General features: G+C 51.9%; 1 protein-coding gene across 1 annotated transcript in view; it reads left to right on the top strand.

The window, feature by feature from the left end:
* Positions 1-2535: 2535 nt before the first annotated feature.
* Positions 2536-18150, top strand: part of SLC47A1 (solute carrier family 47 member 1) — a gene marked incomplete at its 5' end in the record, with an annotated part of 56890 nt that continues 41275 nt past the window's right edge. The window contains 8 exons of the mRNA XM_082679443.1: positions 2536-2712; positions 2945-3046; positions 8008-8076; positions 10936-11084; positions 11859-11901; positions 12909-12953; positions 15135-15232; positions 17296-17393. Coding sequence (XP_082535569.1) covers positions 2536-2712; positions 2945-3046; positions 8008-8076; positions 10936-11084; positions 11859-11901; positions 12909-12953; positions 15135-15232; positions 17296-17393 — 781 coding nt within the window. The remainder of the gene's footprint in view (positions 2713-2944; positions 3047-8007; positions 8077-10935; positions 11085-11858; positions 11902-12908; positions 12954-15134; positions 15233-17295; positions 17394-18150) is intronic.

The following is an 18150-nucleotide window of genomic DNA, read 5'->3' on the forward strand; positions in this document are numbered from 1 at the left end:
GAAGCCTCTTAACCTAAAGAGCTACCTTATTTGTTGCGTTACTTGGTGGGGCAGAGCCCCTGAGGACCCCAGCTGACCGCAGCGGGATCCAGTCCGTGTCTGTGGGTAAGTGGACAGCACCTGACATAGGATTTCCTTTCATCTCCATGGTAGCAACTGCTTCTTGAATTACCGTTCTCCCAGCTAGTAGCGCATATATGCATCTCCTTTTATACAGAAGAAAAACACCCTTTTAAGGCACTGAGTTCCTTTTCATCTCCAGCAGGCCCTGGAAACCATGGAGGAATGTGGATAAGAGATGTTGGGAAAAAGAGAGGCGATTCAGTCGGATCAGCAGACACGCCAGGAAGAGTGTCTTGAGGTTCATCCAGGGGCCACGTGGAAATTGTCTGGGAGACAGCTGGTGCTGTGGTGAGGGCTTCCGTTCTTTGGGGTCATTGTCATCTTGCTGGTGGGGATTTTAGTGAGAGTCTATGTCAGAATTCAGTGATGTGGCGAGACAGAGAGAGAGAGAGAGAGAGGGAGAGAGAGAGGGAGAGAGAGAGAGGGAGAGAGAGAGAGTAGGCCAAGGGATGCTTCTGACCTTACCGACAAAAATTCATTGGCCTAAAGGTGGCAGTTCATTTTCAGTTAACGTTATTCAGCTGTGCCCATGGAGGTCAAGAACTGAGAGTTCCAAGATATATTTTCTGATGAAGAAAAGGAAGGAAGGTAAAAAGTACGTTTTAGTCCAAAACAACATCTGGAAGATTACATCCACCACCATGTCAACCGAAGACAACCACTGTGTACTGTGTACTGTATCGATGTATGGCTTTGTATATTTCTTCTGCTTACTGTTTTTTTTTTAGACAAACCCATATACCAAGGACTTAAGGATTCTTACTATGTGAATTTTTTTTTTTTTTTTTGCGGTACGCGGGCCTCTCACTGTTGTGGCCTCTCCCGTTGCGGAGCACAGGCTCCGGACGTGCAGGCTCAGCGGCCATGGCTCACGGGCCCAGCCGCTCCGCGGCATGTGGGATCTTCCCGGACCGGGGCACGAACCCGCGTCCCCTGCATCGGCAGGCGGACTCTCAACCACTGCGCCACCCGGGAAGCCCACTATGTGAATTATTTAAAATACATTTTACAATATATCTTCCCTTGGATTATTATTCAGCGGGAAACATTTGTTAATATTCATTTGGTACCAAGGGTAGTAGACATGCTTAAGGAACTTAAAAGGGGAGAAGACAGATTACCAAGAAGAAAGGAGTCAGGTGGCATCAATTAGCATGCTTCCTGTCAAGGGCCTGTCTTAACACGGGTTTGGATTGACATGCTGGCAGGCGCAGGGAGGGAGGAAGGACCAGCGCTTTGTTTTTGAGTGGTGGGCATCCCACGGAGAGAAATACAGGCTTCGAAGAGCTAACCCAGGCAAACTGGAGGGAAAAATCAGACCCTGTCTTATTTTGATAGAAGGAAGGGTTGATAAAGTTGGAAGGCAGCAAAAATGAAGAGTGTTCTATGAGAGGGGAGGATGGGGTCCTGGGCAGGCCCTATTCGTCTTGTTTGGGCCTGTCCTCATCTTAAAAAAGCTGCAGGCTTTTAGTGGCAGAGACGCGGTATATCCAGAAGGTTTTGTGCGGCCCCATCTCAAAAAGATGAGGTCTTAATGAATGCGCTCTTCTCCTTGGCCTTGGCAATTATTGGGAAAGTCTTTGGAGCTGTGAAAATGCAATCACTGCTAACTCATCTTGGCGGGTGGGAGGGCGAGTCAACAGCGGCCTTGGATTAAGGGGTCATTCTTGCATGCCGCGTTGCCGGGCTAGCTCCACGCTGTTCGCTTAGCAAGCCTTCCTACCTACTAAGTACGCTGCCTTCTGGGGTGGATACAAACTGCTAGGCGTGCCGAACAGATAATGGAAAAAATGAGAAAAGGCAGCTCCTCTGGGTGAAAAACACCCCAGGGCAGATTTCGGCGGGGGTGGGTGGGTGGAGGTACTCCCTTAAGGCATCTCCACCCTCAGCGCTTCGTTCCTCTTGGGTCAGTTAAATGGAGGGTCACCTTCCAGGGACCAAGACGAAGGCTGGACCCAAGGTGGCCCTCGCGGTGGGGCCCCAGCAAAGCCCCAGTCCCGGCTTTTCTTTCCCTCTCCACCGGGCACGGGGGCTCGTCCTACCCGCTGCAAATTGCGGGCGGCAGGGAGCGCAACCCCCCGGGGAGTAAATTCTTTGACCCAGCCTGGGGGGAGACATCACCCGGAAACCAGCGAAGGCTAACTCGGCGCCCCCTGCACTGTTCCCACCTGCCCCTTCCGCGCCCCCCAACCAAGGCCGCCCCTCCCCCGAGTCCCGTGGGCCACGGAAGGCGGGGGCCGGGTCGGCGGCGGTAGGGGGCGGGGCGGGCGGGGCGGGGCCTCCCCACCCCCAATCCCGCTACCGCCCGCCGCCCCGCCCACCCAGCCCACACCATATCAGGCCCACCGCCCCCGCCGCCTCCCGCGCACTCTCGGAGCTGGCGCGTCCGCCGCCGACCCGTCACGCGACCGCATGGAGAACCCCCTCGCCCCTGCGCCGCTCGCCGCCGAGAGCCCCTCGTCCGCCCGCGACGGCGCCCAGCGGCCCGGGACCCCCGGCTGGCGCGAATGCCTGCGGCCTCTGCGGGGCGCGCTGCCGCCCGACGTGGGGCGCGAGACGGCGGAGCTGGCGGCGCTCGCGGGCCCAGTGGTGAGTGCGCGGCCCCGCGCCGCCCTCCCCGCGGTCCCCCCGGTCCCCCGTGGTCCCTCTCCCCGCGGTTCCCCCCCCCCCACCCCCCCGTCCACCGCGGTCCCTCATCCCGTGGTTCCTCTCCCCGCGGTCACCCCGTCCCCCTCGGTCCGGCCGGTGGACCAGCGCCGTCCCGCGCCGTCTCGGGCGGGAGGGTCGGTGTAACGCGCTGGCCTCCGCTTTCCTCCCCCAGTTCCTCGCGCAGCTGCTGATCTTTCTCATCAGCCTCGTCAGCTCCGTATTCTGCGGACACCTGGGCAAGGTCGAGTTGGACGCGGTTACGCTTGCTGTCTCGGTAGGTTTTTACATTCTTTTGCGGGGGAGGGGGGCTGACGACTTGGAAAAGCCTGGAATGTGAATTGTGTGATGTCTGACACCTGCACCTTCACGCGGTCCGAGCTTGACCCGGGGGTTCCATTACCCTATCGTTAGATTTGGAAGGAGATTGTGTCAACTACTTAGAAAAGGTGTTCTCCGTACTCTCAAACCATCCCACTGACTCTAAGTGGTCTGGGGACCAGGTATTGCAAAGAATTCGTAGCAATGAGGCGAAGTCTGCTGGTAGAACTAAAAGAACTGCATTTTTTTTTTTCTATTATGAAGTTAAACCAGATAACATATCTAGAACTAGGTTGACTGCTGTTAGTTTGAATTACACAGCTCGTTAAGGTGGTGTTATTTCAGCCTTGTAATAAAGTGTCTCCCTGCCACCATGGATTGAAATTACACCCCCTTTGAAGTCCCTGTATTTTTGTTGGTGATGTAGTGGAAAGCCGCCTCTCTCCTGCATTTACATCCATGCTTTCAAAGAAGGTGAAAAGCTGCTGCTGGTAATGGCAGACGGTCTTTCCCAGTCTCAGAAAATGCCCCTCCTGTTCCCACCCAGGTGGGTAGAGCGCTAAGATCATGGCGGGGCCACAGAAGTTTTCCTTATGGTTGACACCACCTTGGTATGTGGAATCATACATTTTAGTTACAGGTCTATTATTGGGTGAACCCGTTTGGTAGGTTGCCTTTTCATTTTGTTGATGGTTTCCTTTGCTGTGCAGCAGCTTTTCAGTTTCATGTAGTCCCGTTTACTTTTGCTTTTCTTGCCTCTGATTTTGGTGTCAGATCCAAAAAATCATGCCCAAGACTTGTTAAAGGAGCTTACCGCCTAAGTCTTCTTCCAGGAGTTTTATGGTTTCAGGTCTTATGCTCAAGTCTTTCACCCATTTTGAGTTGATTTTGTGTATGGTGTGAGATAGGGGTCCAGCTTCATTCTTTTGCATGCAGACTCTCCTTTCCCAGCACCCAGTTTTGGACAACCTACCTGGTACACCATCCTGTACTTTTCCTTGTTGATGATCTGTACGTGGCCTCTTCTGTGTTCACTGACAACCTCAGGACCTGAGGGCTTGTCTCCGCCTCCCTCCATCTCGCTGGCTTCCAGGACCACCGAATGCACATCGGGCTCCACACCCTGCACATTTCCAGCCCGCCGTGTGCACCCACAGTAGAAGCTTTAAACTTTACACTTCCGCTCACCACCCTTTATCCCTGGAGCCCTGTCAAGTCCGCACACCCTTGCTGCCTGTCCTTTGCCCTCATGGGGGTTTCCCATGCTGGGATCCCTCCGTCCTCGCTCGCTCTGCAGCCCCCGCTTGGTCCCCTCTCAGAATCCAGGGCCAGTCAGTGCCTGATTCCCCCTGCTCTTCCTTCAGCCCTTCCACCTGGGTCCTCATCACTCTTCTCCCTCTCTTTTTTAAAAATTTATTTATTTAATTTTTGGCTGCACTGATTGGGTCTTTGTTGCTGCGCGCGGGCTTTTCTCTAGTTGCGGTGGGCGGGGGCTACTCTTTGTTGAGGTGCGTGGGCTTCTCATTATGGTGGCTTGTTGCACCGGCTCTAGGCACGTGGGCTCAGTAGTTGTGGCTCATGGGCTTAGCTGCTCTGCGGCATGTGGGATCTTCCCAGACCAGGGCTCGATTCAGTGCCCCCTGCATTGGCAGGCGGATTCTTAACCACTGCGCCACCAGGGAAGTCTCTCATCACTTTTTTCTTTGAGACCAGCCTTCTACCTGGGCTCAGAACCATCCTTTCTTCTCCAGCCCCTTCCCTTTCACTAGTGCTACTGAATTATGATAAAGTACCCAAGTCTCTCCTTGTGCAGCCCCCTCTCTGGCCTCTATCCACTTAACACTCTGCCAGAAAGTCTACACTGCGTCTTCATTTTCCTTTTCTCCCCATTGCAAACTGGCCTGTTTCCCCACTGTTCCACTTAACCTACTCTTCTGAAAGTTGCCAGGGACCCCCCCCCCCGCCCCCAATCTCCAGAGAACTTGCCCTCACCTGGCCGCCTTCCCCCACCTCTCTCCTGGGAACTCTTCGCACCTGCCAGTCCTCCCTGGTTCCCCTTCTGGTAGTTGTGCTGCTTCTTCTCTTCCCCCTCCTCCTCTGTTTGTGGGTGACCATCCTGCCCTGGGAGCACCCTACACATGGCCCCCTGTCTGCATCAGTCAGCAAGCCCTGCTGCCTTAATTTCCCACATTTCTTAAACTCACTTTTTTTCTGTTTCCTGCTACTACACTCTCCCAGCGCGGCTTTCATCCCTCCTGCCAGCCGCAGGGCCTCCCCTCCTCCCGCCCTGACTGCATCCTGCCCCCGCCCCCCCATTCTACAGCCAGAGTCGCGCCCCTCCCGGCTTCTGACCTCCGGGACTTTCTGTTACCTGCTTGCGAGGTCCGGGTGTGTCTGCCTAGACAGGGCAGGGTCACCTGCACAAAACTGTCCCTGAGGACTCGCAGGCAGCCCAGAGCCCCCCCCCTCCGGGCTGTGCTGGTCTGTCTCTGCCTGCTTTCTTGTGATCGGCGGCTCCTGTTAATTTCTGCTGAGCCTGGTACCAGCAGAGATGCGGCCCCAGCAGACGTCTCAGAAATGCGTAACTTCGGAGACCCGAGCAGCCGACTCTCACCCAGGCATCCCCTGAATGTATGTTTTTCTTCTCAGCTCTGCGCCTTTATGTTTTCCCATCTGTAACGTGGCGAGGGTTTAAAGCATGATGATTGCGTACGCCTGTAGAATCCCACGGTGCCTGGTTTTTCATTTATTTCACCAAAACTATTTTGAAACCTATCTTGGGAAGGGGATTCAGATTTTATGTGTTTTTTGGTGATTCCTTCCCCCTTTTTGTTTTTCCCCTAAAGCACTCAATGATAAGAGGGTAACGGAAGAGTTCCTAGTTTTTGAAGTAAAAATAAAATAGGAATACACCCAGCGAGGTCCTACTGTACAGCACAGCAGACTATACTCAATACCCTGTGATAAACCATAATGGAAAAGAATCTGAAAGAGAATAGATACACATACACATATATAAAACGGAATCACTTTGCTGTACGCCTGAAACCAACACAACATTGTAAATCAAAATTGTATATTTCAATAAAAACAAAGATTTGGTGGGTGACTAACCAAAAAAAATAATACAGTAGATACAAACCTAAAATTATACAGACAGGCTTGAAAAGGGCATGTGGGAAGGTGGGTATGTTCCAAAGTCGGGCATTTCTGTGGATAAGGTCTTAGATAAGGGGGTCTGTGCCTGTCTTATCGGGCAGTGGGTGGCCAGACTTTTGCTTTTAATCGGCTGTTAAATTGTAACAAATTGCTAGGGAGACAGTAGACTCATTTCAAGAAAACTCTATTTATTTATTTTTTTGCGGTACGTGGGCCTCTCACTGTTGTGGCCTCTCCCGTTGCGGAGCACAGGCTCTGGACGCGCAGGCTCAGCGGCCATGGCTCACGGGCCCAGCCGCTCCGCAGCATGTGGGATCTTCCCAGACCGGGGCACGAACCCGTGTCCCCTACATCGGCAGGCAGACTCTCAACCACTGTGCCACCAGGGAAGCCCAAAGTGTTTGGTTTTAAAAGCAAAGAACATTTCTATATACCCACCTTGTTCCACAAAGCATTTGAGTTGGTTTATAAAAATACTTTCAAGGCAGATAGAGTTGGGTCCAAGACACACGGGTGGAAGACGACGCAAGGTGGGGTGGTGGAGACTGGCATCTGAGGGGCTGCACATCTGCTCGAACTCCCCACTCATGTGGCTCCCCCAAGGGTCCCTGAGCCATCTCTCAGGGAAGAGCAGCTTTTCTCGATGCTGAGTCGTAGGGAGTTTCTCTTGCAGAGTTTCATAAAGTGGAAACCCGGGTCCCAGATGACGTGCTCTGAGAGATACAGTAGCAGCTCCTGTGCATCTTTTATCACTGGCTGCTGGGAGGGGAAAGTGTGACATCAGGGCTGGGCTGGTAAAAAGCTCGTTGGCTTTAACCAAAGCCGTCTCTGAATAGTAACTTGACCCAGATGGACTTGAAGTAGTAGAGGAAGAATGACACCAAAGTGCATTCATTTACCCAAAAAAGGCTCACGTGTGACATTGTTTTTCAATACAAAACTCTTGAGAAATTGGCATGCTTCCTCTTTCTCTCTTCCTGGAAAGCCCAGGTGTTCTGGGGCTTTTGCCCTGACGCTGTCCTGGGTGGACTCAGCAGAGAGCATCTTGGGGTGGATGTCCCCTCCTGCTCTGAGGGTGGCCTGTCACCCACTCCTGGGGGCTCGGCCGAGAAGGTCATCCCGGGGCTGCCGTCACTGCTAAATGTGAGCCCAGGATGGAAATGAGGGTCTTAGCTCCCCCCACCCAGCTCTGCTGGGCTCTGACCCTTACCTGCAGGTTACCGCTTGTGCCCCTGGTTGTCGGGGGCACTGGGTGGGGTCTGGGCGAGAGGCTGACACAAAAGTTGTGCCGTTCCTCACTGGAGGACCAGAGCCTGGGGCCAGGCTGCCCAGCTTCAGGTCACCATCTGAGTGATGTAACTTGCTGTGACTCAGATGACCCATAAAACGGGAGTGGTGATCGCAGCACTGTGTGTGTGACGGGCTGGGGACGGCCCTGCACGAAGCACGTGCTCAGTCCAGGTTTGCTGTCATTGTCGTTCAATGCACACCGCAGATCAGGGGTATCACCTTCAGGTGTTAACCGCAACGGTACTTTTATTAAATACAGAAGTGGTAATGCGCCGTGGGTTTAGGAAAAACTAGGTTGTTGGCTCCCCTGGTCGACGCAGATGACTGTGATCCTTTAGTTAGACTGTACGTTCTGTGTGACAGTCGACAAGGACAGATGTGGACACCATGTGATCTGAGACACAGATCACCAGCTGCTCCCGCCTGGTCCCCGGACGCTTGCCACACCTGGTCTGCTGTCCCTTGCAGGTTGTGAATGTCGCCGGGATTTCCGTTGGAACTGGCTTGGCCTCCGCTTGTGACACGCTCATGTCTCAGGTGAGGACCACCCTGCCCCACAGACCTTTCTTTGTCAGTGATCTTTCGTCGTAGACCCAATCTAGGGGACTGAGGTCAGGCTGTGGTTTTGCGGCCTTTTGTTTGTCGGCCACCCCGCTGCTGATGGCTGTAAATGGCGCGGAGCTGGCTTTACTAACCCTGTCCTCTGGTCCATCTACTCAGGGCTGTTTTCCTTTTTCCGTCCTGTCTGATCCCTCCCACCCTAAAACCGTCCTCCTTCATCCACTGCCCCTCCGTCTCTCCTCTCCTTCAAACCAAGCTGCTTGAAGGTGTCCCTTGTGGTCCCTGTCTGGACACCGCCCTGGACTCGGCACCCATCACTGATTCCGTTCCTGCGTGTCCCCCCCGCCCCCCCCCCACCCCCCGCCCGATCCTGGTCCTTAACCTGCGCAGCCACCGCCACTCTCCACCACTCCCTGGTTGCCACGGTTGCGGATCCTGCCAGTGGTCCAGCCACCTCTCCGGTGGCTCCTTCTCAGTCTGTGCTGTCTGTTCTTCTTCTTCCTGCCCCTTGGAGCCCCCTGCCCGCACGTCCCTCCCACTGTGGTACATCCTCCCCCGGCTGCTGTCTCCCCCGCCGCCAGCGGTGGTGAAGACTCACGTCGCCATCTCCTGCCCCCATCCCTTCCCAGAGGGCCAGGCTCCATTCTGTCCTCAGACCCAGCTCATCCAGGATTAAGCTCACCAGTGTTCCCCTGTAGAGTTCCCTCTCTCAGGAATACACCACCCGCCACTCAAGCCAGAAGCCGTCTGCTTCCTCCCCCATCTCCACACGTTAGCAGAACTGCTGACGGCTCTTGACTTGAACTCGTAGTGTTTCTTGACTCTGCTCGTTTCTCTCCATCCTTATGCCTGTCCTGGGATTGGGAGCTCTGGGCTGGTGTACGGGCATCACCAGCGCAGGAACGGATGCCAGTCAAGGCCTTTTCCTCCCGGCTCTGGCTCTTATCTCACCCACCTGATCTATAACCAGAGTGGTTTTCCCTCTAGACTCTGAGCTCCTTAGGGAGAAAGGCTGTGTCCCTTTCAGTCTCTGAAGCCCTGTGGTTCAGCATTGTGCTTGCTGTAGAGCAAGTACCTTGGAAATTTGTTGAATGGGTGAGGAGGTGGCAGAGATGGGGGGGTGGATGAATGGGTGAGTGGATGAGTGGCTGTATGATGAATGAGTGTGTGGATGAATGAATGGGTTGGGTGTATGATGGATGGATGGATGGATGGATGATGGATGGATGAATGGGTGGGTGGGGATATGATGCATGAGTGGATGAATGAGTGGGTGGGTGGGTGGATGGTCGGATGGATGAATGAATGGCTGGGGCGGGGTGGTATATGATGGATGAGTCCTACCTTTAAACCCAAAGCCTGGGAGAATGAGGACAGGGTTACATGCCAAGGAAGGAGCAGTGCTAAGCGAATGTAGTATCTCCTGAGCTGCTGCCCTCGGCTCCCATCAGGTAATGCGTGAGGGTTTCCCGAGATCGTTTTTCCAGGCTAAGCTGAACACGGCTCTGAAGGACTTAATGTAATTTAGGCCAAAGCTAACTCTGGTTTGGCATGATACAGGATATGAAATTTTATTTCAAAAGAGTTTTTTGGGTTCCTTTTTTTTTTTTTTGCACCATTTCAACATTTCAGTCATTTTCATTTATACACATATATACTTTAACAAAAAGGCTGTATCTTGTTTCCCCACTTATCGTATAATGGACATCTTTCTGTATTATTAAATGTACTTCCATAGTGGCACATTGTTGCCCAAATTTTAAATAGCTTTTTAAAAAGATTATAAAGGCCAAACACATATAGAAATTTTAGGTTATCTAGAAAAGTATTTTAAAAAGTGGAAAAAATCACTAAAATTTACCCCCGCCCATCCCCCAGTTACCTCTATCAACTTTTTGGTGAATATCCTACAGATATTTCAATCTGTGTACATTTATGCACCCACACAACTCTAGAATTTACATATGGGTTTTTTTTCCCTCCCCTTCAACAGTGTTTGGAGAATGTTCTGTTTCAATGAAGTCAGTGTATACTTTCCCATTTAATATTTGCGTGATATTCTGTAATATGTCACTGGTATTTCCATTCTTCCGTTACCGGGTGTTTAATTTAGTCCCATTGTCTCTTTTAATGTGTGTTGAGGTCGGTCGCTTTTGGTTGAAGAAAGAGTCATTCCGTTACTTGCAGAGAGAGGAGGCCTGGGCCGGGGCACTGGGGAGCGGCCTGTCCACCTCCCTGCTCTCTGTGCTCTGGCCTCCCACCTGCCCCTCCGTCGCGCCGCTCGTGGGGTTCCTCTGCTTGGAGCTGTCCAGTGACCCCTCCCCCTCCCCTCCCTCCCCCACTCTGTTCCAGCCCTGCAGCGCCCCCAGGCTGCTCCCGCTCACTCTCTTGCCATCAGCCCCTGGGTGAGGCCCCCCCCATCACCAGGTCAAGAGCTGTGCTCACCACCACCCCAACACTCCTTCCTCTTCCCCTTCCCGGATTGACTTTTTCCTATGAGAGCAGGGACTTTGCTCCCTGCTGAGTTAGCTCCCAGGCCTCACGGCTGTCTGGCACGTAGTAGGTGTTGTAGAAGTATCTGCTGAATGAATCCGGAAGGCTCCAACATGCGCCCAGTTCTTCTGACACCTTTTAAGCTCAGCTCTTTCCTGCCCGGTTCCCTGGAGCAGGGGACCAGTCGTCCCGGGCAACCAGCTCAGTGGCTGGGGTGGGAGCAGATAGCAGGAAGCACCGGCAGGGCTGCTGGAGGCGGGCAGGGCACTTCCGGTGGAGGTCTGTTGGTGGGGCAGGTGGCCCAGGCGCTGCATTCTCCATCACTGTATTTGTGTTCCCAAGTCCTTTGGAGCCAAGAACCTAAAGCGTGTGGGGATCGTCCTTCAGAGAAGCATCCTCGTCCTGATGCTGTGCTGCTTCCCGTGCTGGGCCCTCCTCCTCAACACCGAGAGCCTCCTCCTGTTCCTGAAGCAAGACCCCGAGGTCTCCAGGTCAGCCGGATCTCTAGCGTCACAAGCGCAGGGTCACGGTCAGTGGCTGCTTGGTTATCTTGCCTGTGTTGACATTTTCGGTCAGTCACCTGGACTTGAACCCTGTGGAAGGTGGAAGCTGTGACTCTGGCCTGCGGGACCCTGGGCTGGTGGGGACCCCCCGATGCAGATGCACGGGGACCCTGCCCTCCGGGAGGCATGGCCCCACCTGCCCTTCACGGAGTTTCTCCGTTTGGAGTTTTGCACACGCACAGAGTGTCTTTCCCTGACGCGCAGAAGAGGGCAACGTGGTCGCCTCACGCTTGTTTTTAGAGTTGGGATTGTTAACCCTCAGTTCTAGCAGGCTCCCCAGTGATGTCAGGGATGCCGGATGCAGGGGGAGCTGTCCTTTCTGGAGATGCAGGCTGTCCTTTTTGGAGACTGTTGGTCGTGCCTCCTTGTGAGGTACAGCTGCAGTCCTGGCTCTTGCAAGAGGCTTCCGAATTTTGCCCAACTTTCAGTTCATTTGGCTGTGTTCCTTCCAGCTTTTCTGCCTAGGATGACCTGAAAAACATCAAGTCCAGCTCCCCTGAGTAAGCAGACATTTAGCAGGCCTGATGTGATGTCGACTTACTTTGCAAAGAAACAGTCACTTACAAGTGTTACTAACTTTCTCCCACATAAATTATTTTTAGTTTTAATTTTTTAGAACATACTCTGTGGATTCAGCTTGAAGACAGCATGACCAGCAATTGTTTTAATATTAACTGGAGGCCCTTTTGTTGTCTGTTTTAGGATAGCCCAGATCTATGTGATGATTTTAATCCCTTCTCTTCCGGTAAGTGTCAAGAACATCCTTGTGTTTCGTGAACGGGGGCCTCCCCTCCTTTTGTTTGTTTATTTTATCAATGTGCTATTCATGCAAAAGTTGAAAATTTCTTGGACCTGTCGTCCCCACCCCACTGATCCTCAGAGCTTGTGCCACTTTGATGTCCAAGAGCTTAAATTAAATATAAACACTGATAAGGGGAAGACATTTCCTTCCTTATTCTAGGGTTACTTTTTTTTAAAATTAATTTTTATTGGGGTATAGTTGCTTTACAATGTTGTGTTAGTTTCTACTGTATAGCAAAGCGAATCAGCCATATGTATACATATGTCCCCTCTTGTCTGGATTTCCTTCCCGTTTAGGTCACCAAAAAGCATTGAGTTGAGTAGAGTTCCCTGAGCTATACAGTAGGTTCTCATTAGTTATCTATTTCATACACTATTTTATATCAACAGTGTATAGATGACAATCCCAACTTCCCAATTCATCCCACCCCGTCCTCCACTTTCCCCTCTTGGTGTCCATATGTTTGTCCTCTACGTCTGTGTCTCTATTTCTGTTTTGCAAATAAGATCATCTGTACCATTTTTCTAGATTCCACATATATGCATTAATATACGGTATTTGTTTTTCTCCTTCTGACTGACTTCACTCTGCATGAGGGTCTCTAGGTTAGGGTTACCTTTGATTCCAAATTAATCAGGATGCTTCCTGGGCTCCGCCTGGATTTGGGGAAGGACCGCCAGCTGTCACCCTCGGAGCCATTCAGACGTCAAGGCAGCGAGCGGCTTCTCTCGAGCTGGTTAGAATTCGCTTTTGTCCTCACGGAGTCCGCTGGGAAAATCCAAATAGGTAGCATTTGATTATCCTAGCATTTGGTTAGCGTGGGTCTGAGTCTCTGAATTTGAGGTCACATAACAAGATAAATATCTTACTAAAAACCAGAACCGACGTAAACTGTGGGAATGAGACTTTTTTTTAATCAACAAGAGCTGTTTTTCTATTTTATCTTACAGGCCACATTCCTGTTCCAGCTGCAGGCAAAGTATTTACAAAGTCAGGTACAGATTCTTTAATAGTTTTACTCCATAATACTGGAAATGTGTACTCAGTGTTTTTTTCCCTAACTCGACGTGGTATTTCTGTTTTATTTATTTATTAACAATAATTTTACTCTGTGCCAGATACTGTTCTAACTGCCTCATAAATACATTAACTTAATTCTAATAACAATGTGAGTAGGCTCTAGCCTTTCCATTTTTAGATAAGAAAACTAAGGTATGTAGATGAGGTGACTTGCCCAAGGTCATACAGATTGTAAGCCAGGGAGCTGGGGTTTGAACTCAGCCTGGCTCCAAAGTCTGATCTAAAGTTTTCAATATTTAAAAGTCTGTATTTCAGGGGCGGGCTTTTCCCTAGCTTTCCCCAGTTTGGGTTTTAGGCAGACACGCCCAACAGCGCGCTGAGAGTCATTTCTCGCAATCTTGCAAGAAAGTAATTATCTTACCCAGCTTCACAGAGGAGGAGAGTTAGGGCTGAAGAGGGTAGGTTCTGAGTTGGCATTTGCTAGATCTTTTTCTACAAACTATCCTGCCTTAAGGATCTGCTTCGAGTATTTCTCTTTCCAACACGACAGCCCAGTGCTGGGCTAGGCCTGAGGGTTACGGTGGAAGGCGGGCTTCAAGGTGGAATGGGCTGAGGGTCCGAGGCTCTGGACCCTGGGCTGTCCCAGCTCACACCGCCCCTTCCCCCAGGCTCAGTGAGACTCGGGAGCCAGACCGAACCAAACGTGTGGCTCCTCGAAGTGGGGGCCACCTGGGACCTGTCCCCCACCGGGCTGCACCTGTAGCCCCACCGTCGCGCGTCCATCTCGCCCATCCTTAACGCCCCCTTCCTCGCTCTGTGCCCCGACCCTGACTGTGCTTAGACAGAGATGCACTCGAGTGAGAACACTGAGGCTCCAGCAGAGGCCTTGTTGCGCTGAGGTCCCCAGGGTAGTGGGCTCTGGTCCAAGCTCCAGGCTGAGCGCTGTCACCACCTGCGTGTCCACAGCCTGCTTCCTGGCCCCGCGGGACTGGCCAGAGTGCCACGCTGCCAGCCGGGCCACCGCCCACCCACCCCAACCCCCCAGTAAATATCTTAGGGAATTTTCCATAAAAGTAATGGACAATTTTTTCCGAGGTTCTACCCGAGCTCTGTCTGGGTGGAGTCTTGTGGATGGATGTGCCCTGCCCTAGAGAGATGCCCGGCCCCGTCACATCCTCTAGGCCACCTGGTTTCTGGCTTTGCACCGGCCTCAGACTGACTGGCACCTGTTTTAGAGGAGGAGGACCCAGTGTCCCACGGCCACCACCGCAGCCATGTGCAGGGCCCCCCGGGGCCTCGTGTAGCACAGGGCAGGGTGGGTGCGGGCAGAGTTGAGAGGCGCTCCAGCCCACCGAACTGAGCCTCCAATGCCTGCATGTCACCGTTTGTCCACGAAGCCATTGCACTTTGACAGTGGTCAGCCGTTTAAATGCAGGGGGAAAATGCAGAAGTCTTACTTAAAGAAAGTACCAGTGTCGCGTGGGCAGCAGATACAAACGAAGTGAGTAAAGTAAGAATAAAGGGATGGGCGTTCACGGTACCCCTGCTCCGCCACGGGCATCGCTGGGTACTCTGGGTGAGGTGACCTCGTGTGCCCCCAGCCTTGGTCCTGGCGCTCGCAGGTGGTCTTTCCTTATAGACCTCACGCTGGGACCTGGCTGGCGTGGTTGTCCTCTCTCTTTTCTCGCTGGGATTCTGTGCCTGTGTGCACCCGCCTGGAAGCTCCCTGAAGCCCACGCTGTTGGGACTTTATGGAGGTGTCCTCACAAGGGCGTCCTCGTTCATTAGCTCCATTTCCAGCCCGTCCCCCCTCTCGAGAGTGGGGGTGGGGAGCCTGAAAACCGTGGTGACCGGAGCCCATCCCGGAGCCCATCCTGGGTCGCCTCATTAGAACAAAAGATACTCTTGGTACTCTTTATAACTAAGGAATTCATAAGGCTTTCAGGAGCTCTGTGTCAGAGCTGGGGTCAAAGACCAGATATTAGAATAAGAGATGCCCCTGGTGCTCTTAGCACTGAGGGAATGGCAAGGGTTTTAGGAGCCCTGTGCTGGGAGCCGGGCGGCGGAGGCCGATGTATGTTCCTTGCTCGCTCGCACCACCCAGCTGACAGGCTGTTGAAAGTGCTCATGTTTCCCTGTGTGCCTGGGGCTCTTAGGGCATCATCCTGCCTCAAGTGGTTACCGGCATTGCAGCGAACGTCCTCAACGTGGGCATGAATGCCCTCCTGCTGTACGCCCTGGACTTCGGAGTGGCGTGAGTAGTGACCCCTCCGTTCCCCACGTACTGAGTGCCTTCTGTGTGCCGGCTGGGATGCAGGGGAGGGGGCAGCCCAGTGGGGAATGCCAAGCTGTGTTCATGGGCAGCGGGTGCCCTGGAACCCAGGAGGGGGGAACGTTGGGGCTTAGTCCGGGGAGAGCGGGGAGCTGACACCCACCCGGAGGAGGGCGATCCCGAGCCTGGGCACACAGGGAGGGGTGACCCCAGCAAAGGCAGGAGGTGGGCAGAGGCCTGTAGGGATTTTCCCGTTGTCCCTGGATTGTAAAGGAATGGAGCCAGATTCCGTCTCGAAGGAGCTCGAGCAGGCGGGGGTCACACAGAGTAAGACCTCCCCGGGCGGGTGCCACGTGCTGGTCCCCCCTCACTTGAGGCCCCCAGAGCCTGCTTCCTCCGTGTGGCTGGCGTGATCTCACCAGCACTCGTGGACCGGGCCCCGGCAGTTTTGAGGTGCTTTAGGGCAGTGTGTTCTTTCTTTTTTTCCGCTGTGCTGCACAGCTTGTGGGATCTTAGTTCCCCCACCAGGGACTGAACCTGGGCCACTGCAGTGAAAGCGCAGAGTCCTAACCACTGGACCGCCAGGGAGTTCCCTAGGGCAGTGTGTTTCTTTATAAATGAAAACTGGTTTCGTGGGTCATGACCAGCACTTTGAAAGATTAAATATATTATGAATGAAATAAGATGAAATAGAATAGGAAATAGAACATGGCCTGGGGGTGTTTTTCATGAGATGTTTGCTTCTATGGCATGTGAGTACTGGATAATGACGGAAATTTAATTCTGTCGGTTGCAGTAAAAAATATATACAGTGGGCATCCCTGGTGGCGCAGTGGTTGAGAGTCTGCCTGCCGATGCTGGGGACATGGGTTCGTGCCCCGTCCGGGAAGATCCCACATGCCGTGGAGCAGCTGGGCCCGTGAGCCATGGCCACTGAGCCTGTGCGTCCGGAGCCTCTACTCCTCAGCGGGAGAGACCACAACAGTGAGAGGCCCGCGTACCGCAAAAAAAAAAAAAATAAAAAGAATATATGTACACACACACACACACACACACACACACACACACACACACACACACGCCATTAATTGAAGGATTATGCAGAGTTGGAACACAGACCAATCAATGAAAAAACATTTGTAACACCTTCCAGAAAACCGAAAGAGGCTTTGGCCGTGGGGGAGTGAAGAGTCAGGGGCCAAGTTTGCGAAGCGGTGACACTGACCCACGTAAGCATCTCAGCAGGCTTCTCTGAAGGTGAAGCTCAGAGACTGTCTTTTAGAAGGTTTTTTTAAACATATACAGAGGGCAGTTTGGGAACAGGTGGGTAAGAGGAGAAAAACACAGGGATGGATTAAGAAATGAAAAACTGTGAGAACTGGTCAGGAGAGTGAAATGAAGAAACAGAAGAGAATCAGAGTTCCTGGTCTCTGCGCCAGGACAGGGTACATTCTATTTGTGGGGCTAAAATGTCATCCATTGACGATGCTCTCAGGTTATTTCCCAAGACAAAACAAATTTGTTATAATCCTGGGAAATAAAACTACTATGACCCTAGACCAGTTGTTGAACACAGTTGCTGTCTGCCATAGCTTGCTTTATTTATTTATTTATCATCTATCTATCTATCTTTTGCTGTGCTGGGTCTCAGTTGCGGCATGCATGTGGGATCTAGTTCCCCGACCAGGGATCGAACCCTGGCCCCCTGCATTGGGAGTGCGGAGTCTTACCCACTGGACCACCAGGGAAATCCCTGCCATAGCCTTTGAACTAAGTATGTTTAAGAATTTATTTGATGGTTTATTTAAGGCTATCAGAACAAGGAAGGGTGATAAGTCTTTATGTCCTTTTGCTTTTCTAGTAGCATTGGGTTTTTCCACAAAAATTCAATCTTGATGAAAAGAAAACAAGTCTATTATAAGTGGATCTGGTGTTGAAAAAGAAGATAGTCCAGGAGCTATGGGCTCATCTAATCACTGTGAGAGCGAAAGCTTATTATTTGGGAGGAATGTACTCACGGGTGACGATAGCTTTTTCTCCTTCAGAGGATCTGCCTGGGCGAACACCACTTCCCAGTTCTCCCTGTCTGCTCTTCTCTTCCTGTACGTGTGGTGGAAAAAAATCCACGTCCACACCTGGGGAGGTAATGAGGACATTACTTTCTTATGTTATTTATTGTTCAGAAAGATGTGATTCTGGTCTCTGAATTTTTTTTTCCCTCAGACTTTTTTTGTTTTTATCTTTTGGGAAATTTAAAAATTCTATAAAATATTTAAGTTACTGAAAATATAAAAGTTACAGGTTCAACGTGAGTTTTTTTTTTTTTTTTTACATCTACGAAGGCAGCTTTTGTTCATAGAAACCTACTGGTTTGTAAGAATTAATATTAAGTGAGTTAAAATTGCAAATACAAAATCCTAGCTGTTTCTTGCAAATCACTCTGCTCTGTTCAAGTGAAGTTTGATTAATGTCTTATCAAATCACATGAACAGATGGAACTCTTAAACAGTCAGCACCACTTTCAACTTAGCTAAAGTCCCTTAAGTATCCTAACATCCATTTATAAATTTAGTAAAATAGATCTGTTTTTTTTTTTTCTTCCCTGGTACGCGGGCCTCTCACTGTTGTGGCCTCTCCCGTTGCGGAGCACAGGCTCTGGACGCGCAGGCTCAGCAGCCATGGCTCACGGGCCCAGCCGCTCCGCGGCACGTGGGATCTTCCCAGACCGGGGCACGAACCCGTGTCCCCTGCATCGGCAGGCGGACTCTCAACCACTGCACCACCAAGGGATGCCCAATAGATCTGTTTTTGTTTTCTTTTTTTTTTTTTTTTGGTTTTTGATTGTGGTACGCGGGCCTCTCACTGTTGTGGCCTCTCCCGCTGCGGAGCACAGGCTCCGG

The sequence above is a fragment of the Grampus griseus genome, assembly GCF_964374135.1.
Source record: "Grampus griseus genome assembly, chromosome: 20".
Taxonomy (NCBI): Eukaryota; Metazoa; Chordata; class Mammalia; order Artiodactyla; family Delphinidae; genus Grampus; species Grampus griseus.